Here is a 23,309-nt window from a genome sequence, read left to right as displayed (position 1 = left end):
CTTCATGTCCTCCCAAACCATTAGTAATGAGAACACTAGTATTTCAGAAGTTATCCCCCTTTTTAATGGTTTGACGAAACTTCTGTCTACTTGTAAGCCAGGAAATAAGTCAAAGTCTGGCTACACTGACCTTGTTCACAACCGTAATACTCGCTACGCAGATATGGAAAAAAATGTTCATTATAGTTTAAGTACTCTGCTTGATCCACGCTTCAAACAATTTGTTTTTTTCCAGTGAGGAAGATGTAACTTCTACCAAGTCCACTCTTGAACAACAGTTGAGTTTGTTACAGACCCCAGAACTTCATTCACCTGCCCTTGACAATAGCACTACAAGCTCGAGTGACACTTGTCATTCCATACATTATTTGTACACAAATATAATTTCCAGTAGTAGTAGTAGTGTTGGAGCTAGTACATCTTTATCGCCTACACAAGAACTTACTAGGTACCACTAGGTACTCTGTGCCATTAATACAAGCCCACTTCTGTACTGGAAAACATCTCATCACCAATCACTCAAAAAACTTGCTCAGAAATATTTGTCAACACCTTGTGGTAGTGTGGCATCAGAGAGACTGTTTAGTACAGCTGGTGCTCTGTGCACAAAGAAAAGGAGCTCCATGAACCCTCAAAAGTTGCGAAAGTTTGTTTTTTTGAACAAAAAATCAAAATATTTATAGTGCTGCTTCCTAAAAACTACATTTGCTTGGTAGTGTGGCATCTGAGGTGCTCTGTGTACAAACATGAAAGTTGTAGTAAACTAGTTTAATATTTTTGTTTTAAAATTAAAACTTCTCTAAACTTTAATTAACTTCCCTATTGCTTCCTAAAACTTTGTTTCTTGAACTAGACCTAAGTCATTTTCTCTTCGGTGTGAAAGCAAACTGAAAGATTTTGTGTGTTTGTTATTATATTATCAATAAATATCTTAAAAACATTATACGGTATGTGCTTTCTGAAGTATGTATTGTATCGGCATATCAGATGTATCGTCAAGGGATATCGGTTCGTATCGGTATCGGTGAGCCGGCAGACCGCTGAGACCGCTGGTTTCATCGGTACAAAACAGTATCGGCTCAGCACTAATTTTGAGTAATCCTTTTGTACTGTTTATTTTTTTTATTTTTTAACATCTGCTGATTTTGGCTTGTTTTTGTGCATTCGCAATGTTCATCATTTTGTATTTCATCTTTATGTCGATTATTGAGATTTCTTATGACTTACAGTGTAACCAGCAATGGCATATGTAAAACTTAACTTCTTGAATAATTCCAATACCTAACATAAATAAAAAAATGTGTGAATGAATAAACTAGGGGTTAGTGTCATTGTTCTCAAAATCAAGGTCATTAAATATCATGAAAGAACAAATGGGTGGTGGAAATGATAGTATCGCGAGAAAACCCATTAGCTCACAGAAATATCAGCAACACCTGCCACTTTTCCCCATTGCCAAAAATCTAGCTTTGAACCCACTGGAAATCAACACCCAATTGCCTTGGTGGGAGGTGAGTTATGACCACTCAACTACCATGCACCTTTTCCAAGTTTGAAGTACTAGTATCATTTAAGAACATTGTCTTTGATTTGCATTAAATTGTTGCTAAAACAATGATTTTGAAACTAACCTGGAAAGAGCGTCTTGAGTAACAGCATCACTTTGAACGCCCCTAGAGGTAACACGGCTTGATAGCAGCAGCAATCTTAGCACAGTTCCCACAGAGAGAGGAAAGTTGCCTTTCATCGCTGGAAAATTATCAGTTAACAGTGTCTTAATCTTGCGGTGCCCAAGGCCCATGAAGACCACGTTTCCATAGATGTCATAACCTCTTCTTCCAGCTCGGCCAGACATCTGGTGGTACTCGAGGGAGTTGATGTATTGTGAGTCACCAGCCAGCACAACTGTACGGCAAGGCATGTGTATACCGAGAGCTAGTGTGCCCGTAGCATACACAAGGTTCAGAACCTTTAGGCGAAACATCATTTCAACAGCACTTTTCTTGATACGACTTAACCCTCCATGATGATAACTAACACCTTGGCGTAGACCTTCAATGAATACAGAATTGGACTTCATACCTTCTCTGAGTAGTCTCTTTTCAACAAACTCAAGGTCCTTGTGGTCAACTGTTCCCTTTTTTCTGAAAAAACCCTGTCCTTCTAAAAGGTCAAGGGATTTTATCTCATAGCTTTTTGGAATTTTTTCTTGTTTCTCCAGGGCCTTTCGTTGTTCTCTTTCTTCAAATTTTGATTGTTTTTGTGTAGCTTTTGCAATTACTAACTTTTTACATTCTTCCGTTACCGAAAGACAAGCTACTTCAATAATATTTCTGCTGTATGAAAATATAAGTGCTGGTAGCATCTCCTTTTGTTTCAGAGTGAATGCCAATTCATTGCATAGTTTAATGACAATTTCCTTGGGATCACTTTCCGCTGGTATATCCAATCCAAAACTCAGCTGTTCATGAACTTCTTGATATTTTTCAGGATCATTACTCGCCCAAATTGTTAGTTTTGCTTTTAACTGTTGTTCATAGATTCTTACCAATGATCTGGCTAAAAATCCACTATCAGATGATGAGAAAAATATATCTGGCTCTGGAATATCCAGATTATTTTCCACAGAAGACATGACCTTATACAATTGCAAAGTTTCACTTGGGGATAATGTTATGTGATCAGGAATGCCCTGCTCTCTAGCTGCAATTGTGTCATCCACAAATGCATAGGGATGTACTTGTTTGAATTCACCATCCAAATAAACATACTTGATCAAGTCAGCATGGCGATCAGTATGAGTTACCAACTTCACCGAATACGAATCCCGCCCTCTCGTTATGTTATCTCCAGCATCTCTTTCAGCTTTGAAATTTTCCACATTTTGCAGCCACTGGTGGAATCGTTCTGGGCCTCCTATGGTGGCAGAGAGGGCTAGAAATGGGCAGCGGATCATCAACAAACAACGCTCCCATGAAATTCCTCCAGCTTGCCCAGCCAAACAATGTATTTCATCAAGAATGACGTAACGCAATCGAAGCACCCAGTCGTGTCTCCTTGCAGACAACAACAAAAGTTCTAGGCATTGTGGAACAGTGACAAGAATCTGACATTCCATCGCCTTGTACTGGTATTCCCTTGTAAACACCCCACAAACCGCCTTACCTGGGGGCATTGACTTGTTCTTGAACCTAGCATAAATACTTGCATGAACCTGACTTACTAGAGCCTTTGTTGGAGACACATAAACTGCAATCCCATCATTGCTCTCACGCAGAACACTTTCCATGCAATAGTAAGATGCATATGTTTTGCCTGACGACGTTGGTGCTACTACTAGAGCAGACTGCCTGTTATCAACAATGTCAAACAACTTTCTTTGCCATTCATCGGGCACAAACCCTTCCACTCGGCTATCAGGTACACCGCTCGTATCACAATCTAACTCTGGACCTAAATGCTCCAATTGGAACTCCACCGAAGACATTCCTGTAGTTAGATCGGTTCTGGTACGATGTGGTAAAGGCAGCTCCAACTTCCGTACCACTTCATCAAAGCCAAGCTCAATCAACCATTTTGCAATATTTTTGAGGTCACTATCGGGCAGTGTTACAGTTTCTTCAGGAATAAGTTGCAGGATGGCTTTAACTATACTATCTGGCAACTTTGAAAATTTTTTAGGCACAAGTTTCAAACTAGTCTCAAGGTCACAGCCTGGAAATACTGCTCCTCCTTCAGGCACAATTTGGATAACAATTTTCAGGTCACTATTAAGCAGAGTTGACTTTCCCTTAGGCAAATGTATGAGAACCATCTTTTTAAGGACGTCATCTGGCAATGTCATATTCTCACTAAGCATAATCTGAACCAAAACGATGAGTTCACTGCCTGGCAGTTTTTTTTGTTGAGGTGCAAAATGCATGATAGCTTTGAAGTCACTATGTGGAAGTGATATTGTTTCTTTGGGACAAAGTTGAAGGATAGTTTGAATTTCACTATTAGTCAGCATTTTCTTCTTGGGCACAAGTGACTTAAGAACAGTCTTCAATGTGAGGAACAATTTCTTTGCATATGTTAAATCTTGCTTATTTTTTGCACTGCAAATCTCCGCCCACTTTTTATAGTAAATTTCAGCTTTACACAGGAGTACCTTACACTTAGACTGCTGCATATTGAGCCTCTGTAACACTCTGTCAGCCTCACACTCTGCCTTGGAATATTCTGATGCTGTCATCATGTTCTTAAACTGCTTATTAAACTGTTGTACCTGATTTATATCTTCCGCTTCTCTTTTGTTGTTGTCAACTTCTTTTTTTGCAGTTATTATTCGCTGCCCACTACTGCTCACTTTACTCTTTTTATCTTTCTTCTGGCTATTCTTGGATTTCTGGTTCTGCACACAAACAATTGTTCTTGGATTCTGTACGTTACCTTCCATATTCATCCCATACTTCTCTAAAAATCTGACAAACATGTGGTTAGACCTATCTATTTTCCTCTGCTCCCGTGGATCAGCTGACTTCCCACTGTTCCAACTATTAGGTGTTCTGTCCACCTCATCAGTAAGTGGTCGTCTTGAGTGGTAGTGACGTATTTCATCAAATTCAGTATTTATTTTATAGTATTTCATTACTGTAGACATCTCTCTCTCAGAAAGATGTAGTGGCCGCAAAAGGGAATCATTGCAGAACTGTTCAAGCACACTGCAAGAAACTGGAAACTTTTCATGCATTTCATCCATCTCTAATCTAATTTGAACCAAACTATCAACAGATTCCAGTTCATCCAGCCATTTCACATGTCCTCCAATTACAGGAAATGCAGATAAAGAGGTTTTTGCTCGCTCACACGTTTCAGCTACCAGTTCTTTGTAGTGATTACCCAGACTATTGCTCCAAATAATAGATGTTTCTGATGTGTCAGATGTGGACAGCATGATAAGTATTGAAGCAAATAAATTTCCTTGCCAGATGTCTGCAATATGTGTCATGTTCACTCCACAATTAACTGCTTCACATACAGCTGAACTCATTTTCTTATGCAGTGTGGACACAAAGCTCGACAGTTCAATTGGAATAGTTTTCAAACTACTAAAACCTCTACATGTGAGAGGAAGCCATCTTTTCACAGCACTGTACACAAGATAAAGCCGTATTAAATCATGAGAGACATTATGCTCTTGCAGCATGGATACTGCAGTTGAAAGAGTAATATATTTGTCAAGATCAAATTCTAGCAGGGGGTCTGGCCCATGATCAGTAGGTTCCAGTAGACTCTCATTGACCGATGACTCAATGCAGTTGACCACTTTCCTGAAATGTTTCAGCAGCATACTCTTTAGGGTGAACTTAGGTGTGGCACTAAATGCAATGAGCGTTGAAATATCCAGCTTCAAACCATTAAGGTCAATGCACAACACAGATGATGACAAAGTGAACAAAGTTTCAGCCAAAAATATAAGTTTGACAGGCAGTGCATCAGGGTAGTGGTCAAAGTTCAAGTCCATCAAAATAAAAGGTGGCCTGGATACATTGAGGTGTTGCTTGAACTTAGGGTGCCAAACCGAGTCAAACTCATACACACTATAGCTCATGTTGTGTTTGAAATGAGTTATTAAAGCCATACGAGCAAGTTGTATTACAGGAAACTCTTTCCACAGCTGGTACCATTTCCGGAAAAAAACAATCTGAAACAAGACCAGAAATACTACAAAGTACAATTATGAAAAAAAAAAATTGATTTATACAAAATATCAGAAGTATTTTCACACAAAGTCACCCTATAAAAAAAAACGGCAAACCACTTCAATGGGAAGCTATTTCTGAAGAAATTTATTTTTTTCTTTCACTCTAACATTTTAAAACCAATGTAACAGAAAAATACAAAATCCTGTAAATATGTATTATATAACTCGCTAATTTAAAACACCGAAATGAATCTCCCTAAACCTCACACAAAAAATTGAATCAATTACAGAAGAATAACACAAATGGGTTCCCACTAAAACAGTGAAAAGTTCCCAATTTTTTTTTGGTAAATTTCAAATATATACTATTGTAGCTGTTACAATGGTGCGACTTCCGGAAAATTTTTATATAGTTTTTCATTTCACTGTCCCTACACCCCTAAATCAAAGGTTTAAATATACACACACACACACACACATATATATAATCACAATTTTGTTGACACTATAACTGCCGCAACTTTTCACAAATCATTTCCAAACTGATACAGAAAAATTAGTAGAGAAAAATCTCGGTAGAGTTGGTTAACGGTCAATATCCGACCAAAGGGGTAGAAATGGAGGAAGGTTTTTTGAAATGTCAGAAAAAGCACTGTAACTTCCATAATATAGAAAATATCACATCCGTTTGAACGTATTATAACTCGGACATAATACCAAAATCTTTTGTCTGAATAAGTTTTTGATATTACCAACCATAACTACAAGGGGTTGAAAAAACAAGAGTTGGAGGACAAAAATACCATAACTCCCTTCTTAGGCACAACATCGAATTTGTATGAATTATGTATTAATTTCCTAATTCTTATTTAAATTTTTGTCTGAAATAATTTTTGATTAAATGAACCATTACTGCAAGGGGTTGAAAAAATGAGGCGTAGAATTTAAAAATCACATTACCCCCTTAGTAGGTACACTATCAAATCCATTCAAATTGTTTGTAAATACCTAAAACTCTTGTCTGGAACAATTTTTGATAATACAAACCATTACTGCAAAGGGTTAAAAATTATGGGTTTAAATAATGGAAATTTTACAATGGTAGAAAGACAAAATTCATTACTATTTTTGATAGAAATACTATCAAATCCATTATAATTTATTGTAAAACTAAACTTTATCTCAAATGTTTGACTGATACAATTTTTGATGAAACAAACTATTACCGTAAAAACGGGTTGAAATTAAAAAAAAAAATACTTACTTTATCCTATTAAACCTTTGTCCAAAAAAATTTTTGTACGACCACCTATTAGTTAGTGCAAGGAGGTGAAAAATAATTGCATAACTACAATAGTAGGCATAATATGAAAATTGTTAAGGCATTCAATGTTGGATGCATTAAGTTAAAAACATTCAAAATATTTCCGCTGCATGGATATGAGAAAATGTTAAATCAATTTTTGTTGAATATTGGCAAACATATAGGATGTTATGTAGGCTTCATTAAGTTTTTTAAATGTTCCAGGAGTTTATAGAAGTTTCCAAAATTTTTCCCAGAAGAAATGGGTACTTTTAAATTTACCTATGCGTGTAGGCTTTTACCAAAGGAGGTGAAATTCTAGACTCATTTATATCAAACTAACCAAAATCACAAATAAATTTTTAACTAGAAACACAAACATTACAGTAATTATGTGTGGAATACACATGGAAATTAACAAAAATATGTTTTGGCTATAGAGCATATTTCATTATTCTCAGGGTGGTTAGCTAAAAAGTAAAACTTTGCAAAACTATCTAGGTGGTTTTTGTTGGATAACCTCGCTTGGTACCAAACCCAAATGCCCAAACACTGAATAACCTTGGCCCACCCTTAATACAAGAAAACCTAGAACACCTTATTATGATAACCTAACCTTTCATATTTCCCAGACTTCCTTTAACTAACTATACTTATAGCACTCAAAATATTTCATGTACGTACCTGAAAGACCCCATCCTTTTGAACAAAAAATCTCAAGCGTCGCTCACATAAATAAATCAAATGGAGCAGTTGGCCACCACAGCTCTGGCTGTAATTTTTGTCTGCCATGGCATTGATGAGAAGCATGTCCCCATCAACTATAAATTGTGTTCCGTTCGAAAGGGAAGGCGTTATATCATCGTAGACGATATTAACCAGATTTTCAAATGTCTTCTCAAGGATTAGTACCATCCTTTTTATTTCATCCTGGGCCTTCACATCAAACTCTTCAAGGAATTTGCCCAAGGAGTTTGCCACCTGCAGGAAATACATAAATACATTTCTTACGGAACATGGTTGTTGCAAATATAACTTATAATTAACTTGATAAAAATAAAAATCATACATAACAAATAAGATACAATAATCATAAGAAAATCAACAAACCTCACCTTACAAATAATGGATGAGCATACAACTTTCTGACATCCCCTCTATTTTTAAGAAAGATGAACAAAATAAGATGGGATTCCATATCCATTAAACTATTTGTTGTATTCAATGAATTTCACAGCCTTCTTAACTTTAAGACACACACACACTTCTGCAGTGTCAACAGATCTGCTAACACGTGTGAATGACACTGCAAACACAAAAGAATGATGTGGCTAACACACATCAGTGGCAGTACCAAAACACCTTTGAGTGATGCTGCAAAATGACCCTGTGGAAAGGGGCTCTAACATATGTGAATAGATAGATAATATTGTATGTTCTAGTTTAAACTGAACATCTAATTAAAGTTTATTCCTCATAAAAACTTGGGAATTTTGTAAAATTTTACTGGGATGGTCCGAAAATTAACTAATATAGGTAAGCCAAAAGAGACGCTGATAGTAGTAAGACAATTTAGTAACGTTTTATTTTTGTAACAGCATATACATATTTACTACATTACAGAAAATTAGTAATAAATCTCTTCAAGCGAGATAAAATTCATTGGACTCTAAAGAATAAACAATGTCACAAATAGTAAAAAAAAATTGGTAATATGTTAAAATTATGAAAAATAGTTATTGTGAACATTAATCTCGTAACGTGAACAGTGTTGTCTCAAGTGATCCATATTTATTATCAAATACTTTTGCTCAATAATTTTAGTGTATCTACTATCCACTTATAACCCTCAATTCCCCTGTATCAAATGTAGGCCCCAACAAAATTCCTATTTATTTTATTTCTGAAACTAAATTTTTTTTCTTTTAAATGAGAAATAGCTAAGGTTATTTAGTCATAAAAAAGGAAGTAAATGACTGTTTAAAACTATAAACTATAACGGTTCGTTACATACACAAATAAAAAGATTTAAAGCGTCGATTGTAGTTTTTGTTTTATTCTTTTAAACTAAGATGCACAGACGAATCCAAACACTTCCAAAAAAGGTTACTCACTCATTCCACATGTATGTATACATCTGCCCGTCGAAAACTGCTGATAGCTCGCGCGAGGAAAATTAACGAAAAATAATATTCTTCAGTAGTCTTTGACTGCAAGTACACGAAATTAGTGCGGCCTTAAACATGACCGCACCCAGTGAAAACGAATTTCGTCCCGAGCCAAAACGCCTACGAAGGTGGCCGTAATTTCTAATTATGTCCGAACGAAATATAACAAATAATTAGGTTAATTTAAAAATAGGCCTGGCTCCGACCACCAACGTGAAATTATCTCTTCAAATACTTCTACATCATCTGCGAGAAGCCACCGAACGCGACCTACTGGTGCAGTGATCGGCAGACGACTGGTGAAATCCTGCCACTGTCTCCTCCACGCAGGGAGTAGACGTCACATGACCTCACCGACCAATCACACGCACGCTTCATTCACGCTTACAGATACAAGCCAATCACCAAACAAGTTACAATACATAGAAAAACCTTGCACATACAGAACTCTGGGCTTCCCCTGATCTCTTTTCAATTTCACATCGAAATCGGGGACTCCCATTCTCGTTCTCTCTCCCACACCGTGAGACAGCAGTTATCACTCAGTTCCCACGCAGTGGGGAAATTACCATCTTTATCTCGTTTGGCGGGGAAGCACTGTTTCTTTCTCACTTACACTTACAGGCCTCTCATGCCTCTCTTTCTATACATCACCCCACCCCAGACACAGTCCCGTGATCTATAATTATATTGTAACACGTTAATTAAAATTAAGAACAGCAATCATAATACAAATTACGTGACAAAATTCAACTTATTGAGAAAAACCTGAAAAAGTAGGCCTAAACAGGCAAATATCTAGTACAGCGACTTCTTTGTGAATAATTACATAAAAAAATAGTAATGATTAAAAAGTCTGTTAAAATACAAAATACCTTCTTAAAACACCTAGCACGTGCAAAATAACATCTGATTATACTGTTTCAAAACATATACACCACTCAAAAAACATTGACTTATTAATATTTACATATACAAAAAAGAAGTTTAAAAGAATTATTTAGCTAGGAGGGCAGGGTCTTGCAACGTTACAAAACCTATTTCATTGCTTAATGGTTTGGCTAAAATGTTTGGAAAAAAATTAATTCTAAACAAATTAATTTTCCACCAAACATTACATTATCATGTAGTCAATGTTTAAAAAATGATATGACTACTACCGCACATTTACTCACTTTTCACATTCCAAATTTCAATAAATCAATCAATAGGCAACTGGTTGAGGCCTGTTATTTTGATTTGGCAAAAGCCTTTCACACTGTCAACACGTAAAACTATTAAATTTTTGTTTAAGTGATAATTACTACATAAATTGGTTTTCTAGTTATCTTGATGACAGATTTTTTGTATCAATAAACAACCACAATTCTTCCTTATATTTTGCTAGTTCTGGAGTTCCTCAGGGAGTTATTCTGTCTCCCCTACTTTGATATTTTATATATATATATATATATATATATATATATATATATATATATATATACACACATACATACATACACACACACACACACACACACACACACACACACACACTATAGCTATTGCACAAGGGGTTATTTCTGGTTAAAAACAGATGTCTTGTTTGCCTAGGTGCCTAGGCACCTTAGGTGTCACCACATGGATTTCTGGTCATGTGCAACCCAGCTATTCTTGTCTCAAAGCCGTGATATCGCCTGTGCGGAGGGAGACTCGTGCCCCCAACTATAACTAATTATTAAGACTCGGATATTCGCAACCGACTGCTTTATTGAAAAGAACGATTGTCATACTGTTAATAGGTTACATTAAAACTCGGCATCTTTCTTAATATTGTGTAATTTCCTCTTTCTATTACACACATTTCTCACACACTAGCCATATTTCTTTTCTTACTTACTCTATTACAGTCGTACCAACATAACTTATTCAAACCAACACCAAAGTTACCTAATGATTTTATTGTTTCCAACAGCCCCCCTCAATAAACGTTATTAGGTAGACTTTGCGAAACAACTAAGTAAACAATACAAGTGAACAGCTAAAAAAAACTTAACCAATAATTTGCATTATTCTAGCCCTATACTTCTTATACATTTCAAGAGTGTGATCTTATTCACTGCTTTAGTGAACATGTCAGCTATTTGATCCTGAGTACAAACATATTTTACACTGATAAGACCCTCACTGATTTTTTCTCGGACAAAATGATGGCGAATGTCAATGTGTTTCAACCGTTTGTGATTCTCTGGGTTTTTTGACACTCTTATTGCACCTTGATTGTCTTCGTATAGGATCACAGGTTCATTTAACACTCCCAGATCCTGCAGTACCCCTCTGATCCAACACGCTTCAGCCGCTGCACCACTCAGAGCCATGTATTCCGCCTCGGTAGATGACAGGGCAACAGTTGACTGTTTCTTGGAGGTCCAGGTGATGGTATTACCTTGGAGTTGGAATACAAAACCTGATGTAGATTTTCTTTCTTACACATCTCCTCCCCAGTCTGCATCAGCGTATTCACTCAGCTGAGCTGCGGGTTCTTGTCGTCGGTAGACGAGTGTCAAGTCCAAGGTCCCTTTTATATATCTCAAAACGCGTTTTAGGGCAACCCATAGTGCTTCACTTGCCCGGTTTTGATATCTACTCAGAATGCCAAGAGTAGCACTAAGATCTGGTCTTGTGCCTAGGGCGACATACAACAGACTTCCAATAATCTGTCGACATTTTTTTTCCAGCTCTTTGTCTTCTTCAGTGTCCTGGAAGTTTATTTTACACAGTGGGTCCATTGGTGTGGACACGGGTCTACAGTCCGCCATTCCATATTTCACTAACAATGATTTCAAAAAATTAGTTTGATTCAATTTTAGAGTTCCAGACTTTAAATCTTGAGAGATACAAATTCCTAAGTAGTTTGACACCGGTCCTAGGTCTTTCATCTTGAAATTGTTCTTCAGACTTTCTTTCAATGCCTGAATTTGGTTCTCATCATTGCCTACTATTAGCAGGTCATCCACATACAGCAGGACATATAGCTTCGTTTTGTCTGTGTTCTTGACATACAAGCAGTAATCATGTTTTGATCTTTTCAATCCTTCCCTTTCTATAGCTTCATTGAACTTTTCGTTCCAGCATTTTGGTGATTTTTTAAGTCCATAGAGAGATTTTTTTAGTTTGTAAACTGTCTTTTCATCCCCCTCCATTCCATCTGGTTTTGCTATGAAAACTTCGTCATCTATATCACCATAAAGAAAAGCACTTTGAACATCCATTTGATATACCGGCATGCCCAGGTCATTTGCAGTCGCCAACAGAATTCTAAGCGTCGCCATCTTAGCCACTGGTGCATACACTTCACTTGCATCAAAAACGCTGAGCTGCTCAAAACCTCTTGCAACTAGTCTCGCTTTGTACTGCACTGGTTCTCCTTTTTCATTTCGTTTAATCTTAAATACCCATTTGCTGCCTATGACGCAGGCATCTTTTGGAGGTATAACTTCTGACCAGGTGTCATTTTCCTTTATAGAGTTCAATTCAATATTGATAGCTTCTTTCCACTTTTGCCTTTCATTGCTCATCATTGCTTCTCCGTATGTTTGCGGCTCATCTGCACAAAGAAAACTTGTCTCATATTGGCTCAGATACCTTGGTTCCTTTAGTTTTGTTCTATCCCTCAAATTACATGTTCCCACCTTTTCACATATCTTTCCACAGTTATCTGTTTCAAAGCCTCTGAATTCCTCTTCATCTGCAGATTCATTATTTAAGGAACTATGTTCAATCGTACTGCTTCCCTCTACATTTTCCAGTTGTATGCCTTCCGCTTCATCCCTGTAGTGCTCTTCAGTTTGGATAGGTTTGGTAACTTCGATTCCCATTGTTGTTACACCATCTGGCTTGAACACTACATTTCTTGATATTTCAATTTTTCCTCGGTTCGGTACATACACCCTGTAGGCCTTAGCATTTTCCTGATACCCTACAAATAGTCCTTTTGTGCTCTTAGGGTCCCATTTCTTTCTTTTCTCTTTAGGCACCTGCATGTAAGTCTCTGTTCCAAAGACTTCAAAATGTTTGATTTCAGGAACTGACTTGAACCATAGTTCATATGGGCTTTTTCCTTTAACAGAACTCGTGCCTGTCCGGTTGATGGTGTATACTGCAGTATTAACTGCTTCCGCCCATAAGGTTTTGTTCAGGTTTTTGGCTGCCAGCATAGTCCTGGCTGCCTCCACAACTGTTCTTAGTTATCTTTCAACTTTCCCATTTTGCTCTGGGCAGTAAGGTGCAGACTTCTGGTGCCGTATTCCCATTTCATCAGTGATATTCCGCATTTCTTGATTGCACAGTTCAGTGTCGTTTCCCGTTCTCAGAATTTTTACTGGATTTCCGGTGTCGTTCTTAGCTATACTTAGAAAGTTTTTAATCTTTTCTTTAGCTTCAGATTTGAACTTCAAGAAGTAAACAAATTTATACCTTGAAAAATCATCTTTTATCAATAGGAAATATCTTGAACCTCCAATTGATGCTGTTTCCATCGGGCCACAAATGTCTGCATGAACGATCTCACAAGTGTCCGTCGTTTTGTGTTCACTTGATGAAAAAGGCAGTCTCTGTTGTTTCCCCTTCATGCAAGCTTCACAAAAGAAGTCCTCAGTACCTTGCACTTCTATGTTGTGGCTCTTCAGAATATTTTTGACCTGCTCTGTATTTTGGTGCACCAACTTTTCATGCCATATTTTAATGGAAAGCTTCTTCACAACACTCACCACAGCTGGGATTGGTTCACACCTAAACATCATCTTGTACAGCTTCCCCTCCAGAGTTCCAACAGCATACACTTTTCCAGATTTACTAAGTTCACATTTAGACTCTCTCCATTCAATTTGATAACCTCTTCTCAACACTGCACCAACAGAGAATAAATTGAATTTGATATCAGGAACATATAACACATCTTTTATCTCCGATATTTGCCAAGAATTACCATCATACACCTCTACTCTCACAGTCCCTACCTCGTTTGCTACAAGAGTTGACCCATCACCAATTACAATATGTTTTTCACTATCCAGCTTGCACATGTCATAAAAAAAATGTCTTTGAGCACACATGTGTTCAGATGCTCCACTGTCCACATACCTGCTTTTGTCATCCAGGCTTTCACTTACCATTGCAGCACTGATAAAAGCATTCAGATTGCCCCCCTTTTGTGTACGATGAGCAGGTTCAGAGCTATTTTCAGCTTTTAACCTCCATCTACAATCTTTACTGATATGTCCCATCTTTTCACAGTAATAGCACATACGTCTCCCACCTGGATTATTAGTTTTCGATTTATTAGAATAGCAGTTTTTCTGAATGTGTCCTGCCTTCCCACACTTAAAACACTTTAATGGATTCGGCCTACCTTGATTTTTAGACAACAGGGCGTTATCCTGACTGCCCTTTCCAGAGATACGCTCCTCTTCAATCAACAGACGTGCACTTAACTCTGACAGTTTTTGGTCCTTTGTTGACACAAGACTCCCAAGCCGACACAAAGTGTTTATATTCTTCCGGTAGTGATACTAAAATCTTCGTCATTAGCATTTGATCGGACAGCTTCTCCCCATGCTGCTTCAGCCGGACCACCAACTCTTGCAGTTTTGACAGGAAAGCCGCGACTCCTTCCCCTTCGTATTTTAAAGAAAAGAACTTGTGCTGAAGTTGATGCAAGCTTACTTCCGACTGCTGTTCGAAAATTGATAACAATTTATTCCACATCTCTTGTGCTGACTCGCAAGCCAAAATGTGCATCATTGGTCCTTCTTCTAATCTTGTGACAATTATTTCTTGAGCTTTGCTGTCTCGTGTCACCCATTCCTTTAATTTCTTCTTTTCCGTCTCGGTTTGTGAATCGTCATCCACCACAGTAGGTTTAAACTCCTCTCCAGACACCACACTACATAAACCTTTTGATTTTAACACGACCGTAATTTGAAATTTCCAAACACTCCAGTTTGATCCATTTGCCAATCTAATGTAGTTGTAGTTGGATTCCATAATGGATGCCCGCACTGCGTATTTTCTTCTTCTTTTCTCAACACATCACTATCGCAATAAAACTGTGATACTTATTCAATAACACCAGTGTACTTTCATACGGCCTGGGCCCATAACCTGTTAATAGGTTATATTAAAACTCGGCATCTTTCTTAATATTGTGTAATTTCCTCTTTCTATTACACACATTTCTCACACACTAGCCATATTTCTTTTCTTACTTACTCTATTACAGTCGTACCAACATAACTAATTCAAACCAACACCAAAGTTACCTAATGATTTTATTGTTTCCAACACATACATAGTTACAAATTTACTCCTTAGATGACAAAGAGGTTACCATTATTTTATTTTTATATAATTACTAACACCCCCACTTACCAAAATAAGCAAAACATTATTCACTTACAATACCTAACATGTGCATGAACTTATAATGCTTTATATGACACAAACCCTTAGAATGTCAGCCGGCATTTCTCCAGTACGAACATATTTAATTTTAATTACATTATCATTCATGACTTTTCTAATATGTATAATGATAAAGCACATCTATGTGTTTTGACCTGTTATGACACTCGACTAGAGGCCAATTTCATGGCACTTTGATTATCACAGTGTTACATATGAATTCCCAGTAATCTCATGAATTAAATTCATTAAATAAACAGCTTCTCTGGAAGCTTCTGACATAGCTACATACTCAGATTCAGTACTAGACAGACTAACTGACTTCTGTTTACGGCTTTGCCAGGAAACTACTGACCCTGACATCATAAAACAGAATCCTGTATAGGATTTCCTATCTAAGGCATCAGATGCCCAATAACTGTCTACAAAACCTTCTAAACCCATGTCATTACTGGTATACTTTAAACAATAATTTTTAGTACATTGCAAGTATCTTATGCCGTCCGCCGCGGTCTCGTGTTCGAGGTCGGGCGCAGGTCCTAGCGGGGTGGCTGGCTTTCTTAGAGATTTCTGTTCCGGGAGGGCGCCAGGCTAGCTCGGTGTCTAACCGTGTGATGGTCGTGGGTTCGTTGCCCCAGCGTGGCCCGCTAGAACCGTCGGCGGTGAGGGAATTTGTTTCCTGATTAGGTTGGGTTGTTTAGGTTAATTTACATACACTGTTCTGGTTGTTCTACGGGTCGCACGTCGCGCACGGGAGGTGCGGGGTGGACGATTTATTGTTCACGATTTACACTGGTTCACTACATTGGGCGCGAGGTCTACTCGGCGGTACATGACTGCCAGTGAGGCGTCGGAACACGTAGAAGTTTTGATTACACTATTATTACAATTACACTTGACAAAACGGCACCCTGTGGTGCTCTTACGTACACGATTACACTCCACACGTTATCTGAGAGGGACACCTGCGTGCCTCTACGTGTGTTTACTTATTAAGGCCTCACGCCAGTCGCCGTTGAGGGAGGGCGTTCGATTAGCGTCGGCTAACCTCGTAATCGGTAAATTGCGATGCGCGGGCCCACCTGTGTGGACCGCGGCTCGCTACTAAATTAAAAACACGTTTAAGCTTGGATGTAGCCTGTGCCTGTGCACTGGGCGATTAACTAAAGTTCTGGGGTGGCGGGAGACGGCCCGTACAGTATACTGCACGGCCCCACGTAATGCTTGGTGTGGGGCGTGTTAGATTGACGCGGCTGGGTTAGGCCCTACACCGGAAAAGGACCGGGCGCACACGGGGAGTATTTAAAAAAAGGTTTTGGTTGTGACTAATTACCAGATGGACGTTCGGTGAAACAAAGAAATCCTGGCTCCCCGTGGGACGTGCGTCCGTCCCGGTCCGCGAGTCGCGCTGTACTTTTGTCTAGCCCTGGCGCGAGGGGAGGGGTGAGCTCCCTGTCGCGCCAGAGTTTCTAAAGTTCCGTTATTCGTAAAAATCTATATAATTAACTAAATTTAAGTGGCTCTAAATTCACTTAATAAAACATAATGATTAATTTAATATCTATATTATATGTTTTAGAAATGACATTTAATAAGTTTGTTTAAAATAAGTTTGAATATTAGAGTCAAGCTGGAGACTGTCTGTTTCTTGATAACTACTCCAGTGGTGAATGATAATGCTAATTTGGGGCGGTTTGCGTTACATCACACGTTTCACTACTGAATTTAGGCTGAAGGCCGCAAGGGTTGCACTCACAGCTGTTTTAGTAGAAAACTACACGTGAGTGACCCGGGCACTCCTACGTCACACTCTATTAATTAGGGGCTTTTGTTTGTTTTTGATTACTTTATTATTGTGTGGGGAATTTTGTAGGCATGGGGAGTGCGTTGCATGCGTAATTAAAATGGTTTGCTATTCTCTACCTTGGGCTGCGGTCCGCTCACTTGACTCAGGTAGGCCATGGCTAGGGGTGCTTTCCGTTAGCGGAGCCGAGTACTGTCGGGTGCAGGTCGGGCTTTGGGGTGGCCTTCGGCCGTACAATGTCACTTAAAATATTCTTTTTGCATAGTTATAACAACTCATATTATAACAAGTATTAAATTGGCTGAGATAGCTTAGAGCATAGGCAATGTCTGGTCTTGTTAATACTGCCAAATACATAAAACTGCCGATGAGTTTTTGATAACGAACATTAGGTAAACATTCTGTAGATTTTTCTACATTCAATTTTGTTTCAATACGAGTACTTTGTGGTTTACAATCAGACATCTGGAATCTTTCAACTAATTGTCAATGTACTGTGTTTGATCAATAGTTATAACATTTTTATCTTTATTTTACATTTATTCTCATTCCTAAATACTGTCTAACATGACCCAAATCCTTTAACTTGAACTCTGAAGCTAATAATTTTTTTAATTGTTCAGTTTCTCTGTCATTGTTTGAAAAAAAAATCAAGAAATCATCTACATACAATCCAATGATTATTTTTACATCAACCTTGGTTTTTGCAAACAAACGTGGTCCATATTGACTGTTAATAAAACCTAATTTACAAAGACAATCTTTTACTTTCTCATAACATACTAGAGATGACTGCTTTAAACTGTAAATCACGCGTTTTAATCTTAACACATTTCCCCCACTTTTGTTTGCAAACCCTTCAGGTATTAACATGTAAATTTTTTCTATTAAAACACCATTTAGAAAAGCAGTAGTTACATCTTAATGTGTAATGCTCATTCCCATTTTAACACTAACAGCAAACAATAATCTAACAGTGGAATGACGAATTACAGGCGCAAAAGTATGAGTATAATCTACACCTGGCTTCTGCATAAAGCCTTTGGCCACAAGCCTAGCCTGGTACCGCACATTATTGTCCACATCAAACTTTTCTACTAACACCAAACGACACTTCACTATAGATACATCACCAGGGTTTTTGACAAGCTCCCACGCATCATTGTCCTCAAATGACTAACTCATCAGCCACGACACTCCTCCACTGCTTCTTCTCAGGCCCTCCCAGAGCCTCTGAGATTGAGATCTCTTCAGATGCTGGAACAGTACTGGATACGCACATGTTGCTAAAGCCGTATCGCTCTGGCTGTTTCCTTTGCCGCTTTGTATTTACACAAGTCTCCAGATCTGGAACCAATGTTGTCTGGACCTCCTGCACTTCGCTTGGTGGAAATTCAGAAATGTTTCTTCACCATCAGTGTATACTGAAGAATCTGAAAAGCTGTCATTTTGATCCTCTACTTCTGGAACACATGATGTCCCCACTGAATCGCTGTTCTCCTTCTCCACACTGATCTCTGGTGTTCCCACACTATGCTGTGCTGTCTCATCATCTGGTATCCATTTAGCGTCTTCACTGGTTGCTATATCACCTATCTCGCCTTCTAATACAATGACATCCCTGCTGATGATAAGTGTTTTTGGTAGGATTAAACAACCTTTATCCTTTCACATACTCTCCATATCCAACTAAGATGTGCTGTGTGTTATCCCATTTGAGTCATTTCTCCTTGGGGAGAACTTCCGAACAATCTGATGTGACTGAGGTTGGGTTTTGACCCATGCCACAGTTCATAAGGGGTCTTTGGTACTCTTGACAATGGATTTGCCCTTTTCAACCACTGTGCGATTAGCTCTTTCGCAGACACCATTTTGTTCGGGAGTATAACTATTAGTTTTCTGGTGAATAATACCATATTGTTTTAAATAATTTTTGAATTCTTTACTACAGTATTCAAGTCCATTATCTGTGTGAAAAATCTCAATTTTTTATTTTTTTTGCTGGTTTTCTACAATTGATTTAAACTCTTTAAATCTAGTTAAAGCTTCACTTTTCTGTTTGAGAAAATATATGAATGTCATCCTACTATAATCATCTACAAATAGCATGAAATATCTGCTGCCATTTAAAGAATTCACCTCCATTGGTCCACACAAATCACTGTATATCCAATGACATGATTTTGTACTTTGTTCACGACACCTTTGATTCGTTAACAACGATGATCTCTGGTAAACATGTCGATAAGTTCATGTTTTTCAACCAATCATTGTTTACAGTCATATGCACACTTGCACCACTTGTCTTTTAAACTTTCCGTTTATAAAAACAACGTTAAAAACACATTTATTAGCGGTTTTCTTCAATAACGGGCACTGGTTTCGTTAATATCCGCTGCTTTTACATTTATAACAAACAACTTATTTTCTTATTGAATCTGTCTGTCTTCTTGTTTGACGTATTTGCACCACCCTTTTTCTTCGGCTTAGTGTTGCCAGAATAATATTTATTATTCGCTACGAATGCAGCACCACTAACTCCAGACTCTTTGGTAACCTCCATGTCAAGCAACTTTGACTTAATGATATCAGCAGTTATCAAAATACCCGAATGTTCTATGGCCATAATCATCGGAGAATAATGATCAGACAAACCTGCTAATAATAATGATCCCACCCATTCATCGATTGTAAATCCTGTGCCATTTAACCGTTGAACCGTTGACGATTTGTGTGATATAGGTAGCCATCGAGTCACAATTATCCAATCTTATTGAAATCAAACGTCGAAGTAAGGTTATCTTCCTCGAGAAACCGGAGTCGTCAAACATGGTCTTCAACTTAGTCCATAATGCCTCTGAACTTTCCGTATTTCTGATATGCACGTACAAACTGGGATCAATTGTTAATATTAGTTTTGCCTTCGTGTTTGCATCTTCCACTGGCTTGATTTCAAAACCGGCCGTTGGTTTGATGTAATTGTCCATGCCATCCAAGACCAGTAAGTTTTCAGCCGCAAAACACCACTCATCGTAAATCTCCCTGCCTTTAACTTTCGGCACACTAGCGATGTAGTTCGAGTTCATGTTTCCGCGAATCAATAAGCACAATTTATCTATTTTAACTTAAAATAACTTATATATTCTACAGTAGCCCATAACCTATTAAGACTCATTGGATATTCGCAACAAACTGCTTTATTGAAAAGAATGATTGTCATACAGTTACAAATTTACTCCTTAGATGACATAAACAGGTTACTATTATTTTATTTTGATATAATTACTTACACTAATCACACTGAAATACGTCCACTGTGAGCAGTGGGCACGCTATATTAAATTAGCGGTAATCAACTAAGTAGGCTCTCAGAGGTGGCCCACATACCTCAGTCATCAAGATATCCATGTGGTCGACCATACAAAATGAGGACCTAGCTGCTTACCCGAGTCAGTCTTTAGTGGGCGCCACCATGTGAGTGGGCACGTGGACCTGGCTGAGACTCCCGGTCAGGGCGTTACGTGGCCCGTGTGAGGCGAGATACTAGTCCCCTAATTAATTGCGCTAGTTTATTAAGCTCTGGCCCGCTCTAGGCGTCGGGCACGCCACACCACTTAACATACGAAAACCACGGGGTGGGCGACACGTCTCTGATCACTCCCCACACGTCTGGTCTCGGCTGGTGATGAAGAAGAACTGGGGCAAGCAGCGCTCTGCGCACGGGCAGCAGGCAGCTTCCCGCCGGAACAAAAACCGTTAATCTCCTCTGTGACCCTGCGCCAAGGGTTAGTTTTAAAGAAGAGACAAAACACTCTTATAATTTATACACACTCAGAATATGAAACACCAGCTACTTTATAAATTAATACTTAAATAATAATTGTTATTGGTTTCCGGTGACATCACACTGCCGCTAAGCGCCCTATTGCGGTAGTCCGTGGCGCGCAATTTGAACACACGCACGTACGTCGGCAGTACAAATGCCGGGAAGGAGGGGGGAGCTGGACAGTGGAGTCGGACCAGGCTTACGAGTCGAAGCCCCGGCTGACGTAAAAAGGAAAGTTATTTATCATTACTTTTATTTACATCACTCGTCCTTACATCCTCCACATCATTTAACACTGTTAATAAAAGCTGGTGGCACGAATCTGTTTAAGAGCTGATCCAGGACACCATATGTGCTGGACTAATTTAGAGTTCATATTGCTTGACAAATATTTGGCAATAAAATTAAACAATCAATGTGAGGAACAGTCTATCTGCAACTCTCAGCTAGAATTGAAGAGCACTGCTAATGTTTAAGTTGAAATCATACTTATTCTTGCAAAGATACTCATTTTAATTTTTTTATTATACCACACAGCTGTAAAAGCACAGAGTTTTTTATATATTAAAAATTAAGTATATTTTATTAGTTTATTTCTAAACATTAAATTATAGTATTCTCATATTACTGGCATAAAGTAGAAAATTATATTTAGTTTAGGATTTTTGAGCTTAGGTTGCATAAGTATTTTACACTTTGTTCTATAGTCCAATAAATATAATCCTGCAAATTGTTCAGAATCATTGGTTACAATAATTGTTAAGTTATTTGCAAGCAAGAAAAACCAAAAACATTTTTCCTGCAAAAATATTTTTTTTTATTCATACTGAGGGAAAGGAAGTATAACATACTACGTGACATATTTCCTAAAATTAATTGTTTGAAATAACATTAAAATAAATTTTAATGCTATCCTTAAATCTGCTTGTAGATAATTTCAGACAATTCACAGTCTGCATTTAAACACAGGAATGATGGATGCATACAGTAGCATGGAAAAAGAACACTGCTAGTTCACCATGTCTAGTGAGACCCTTGGGCCTGAATGTTATTCACAAGATCCTGGACATCCAACGGGAAATCACTTGTGGCAATCCGCAGACAGTCCTCCAAGTGAGATTCACTTAATCGTGATCACATTTTGTTCTTAACATACTTCATCACTGAAAAAGCACTCTCACACATATATGTAGTTCCAAACATTGCTAGGCATTTGAGAGAAATCTTACGTAGGATGGGAAACTTTTCTATGTCTTTTGAACCCCAAAAAGTCGAGAGATTTTCATTTTGAAATAACAGTTTCATGGCCAGCGTAGACTGCGTTTCTATTACTTCCATTTCAGCGTGTCCCAGATCATGTCGCTCAATAAGTTTAACTTTCCTAACTAAGTCAATTGGAAAAGTTAGTGGATTAAAGACCAATGTGAACAGCGACTCATATTCTTCCAAGGTTTGGAATCTCGTGCCGAATGCATTTGTAAGGTCTTGAAGTGCACGAACAACAAACTTGGGACAGTCTGTGCTGCCCAAACTCTGCAAAGTGCGTTCCATTTCCGGAAAGTGCAAGAGTTGGTTTTTTTCAGCCAGCGATAAGAATCTTTCAATTTTTGTTTTAAAGGCAAATATTATTTGTTTCAAATCAATAACAGTATTTTGTCATCCTTGAAGGCGGATATTTACCTCATTCAGATATTCAAACAAATCAACAATAAAAGCCAGGGTGACCTTGAAATCATCTTCGTACAGCTGAGGGAACTGAGGGGCGTAACCACTGGAAGAAATAAACGCCTTAATTTCTTCAAAAAGTTCCCAAACACGTGAAATAGTTTTTCCACGGCTTAGCCAGCGAATATCTGTGTGAATAATTAAATCGGAATGTGGAGCAGACAAATCTTGTAGGAATACTCTCAGCAGGTGTTTGTTCAGAGGTTTTGCAGCAAGGAAATTAATCACTTTCACGATTACTTTGAAATGCTCTGGTATTTCTGGAACCGACTGAAAATGACTAGCTAAGTTTTCAACATGAATCAAGCAGTGGAAATGGATGAAAAAAGGAAAGCGTTCATCTTTCTTCAAAAGTG

General features: G+C 38.1%; 1 protein-coding gene across 4 annotated transcripts in view; it reads right to left on the bottom strand.

Annotated features, from left to right (window-relative positions):
* Positions 1–23,309, bottom strand: part of LOC134536353 (probable ATP-dependent RNA helicase DDX60) — a 116,923-nt gene that overhangs the window by 43,550 nt on the left and 50,064 nt on the right. For 3 of the 4 annotated variants that reach the window (XM_063376109.1, XM_063376116.1, XM_063376124.1), the window contains exons 3-4: positions 7,674–7,970; positions 1,632–5,686 (exon numbers count right to left, since the gene is read on the bottom strand). In XM_063376109.1, the coding sequence (XP_063232179.1) occupies positions 1,632–5,686; positions 7,674–7,970 (4,352 nt within the window). Of the gene's footprint in view, positions 1–1,631; positions 5,687–7,673; positions 7,971–20,847; positions 21,179–23,309 lie in introns of those variants that run through there. The other variant, XM_063376125.1, reaches the window with a different exon arrangement.

Source organism: Bacillus rossius, chromosome 1 (assembly GCF_032445375.1).
Source record: "Bacillus rossius redtenbacheri isolate Brsri chromosome 1, Brsri_v3, whole genome shotgun sequence".
NCBI classification, from domain to species: domain Eukaryota; kingdom Metazoa; phylum Arthropoda; class Insecta; order Phasmatodea; family Bacillidae; genus Bacillus; species Bacillus rossius.
The sequence above is the reverse complement of the archived record's forward strand: the minus strand, read 5'-3'. Positions and strand labels throughout refer to the sequence as shown.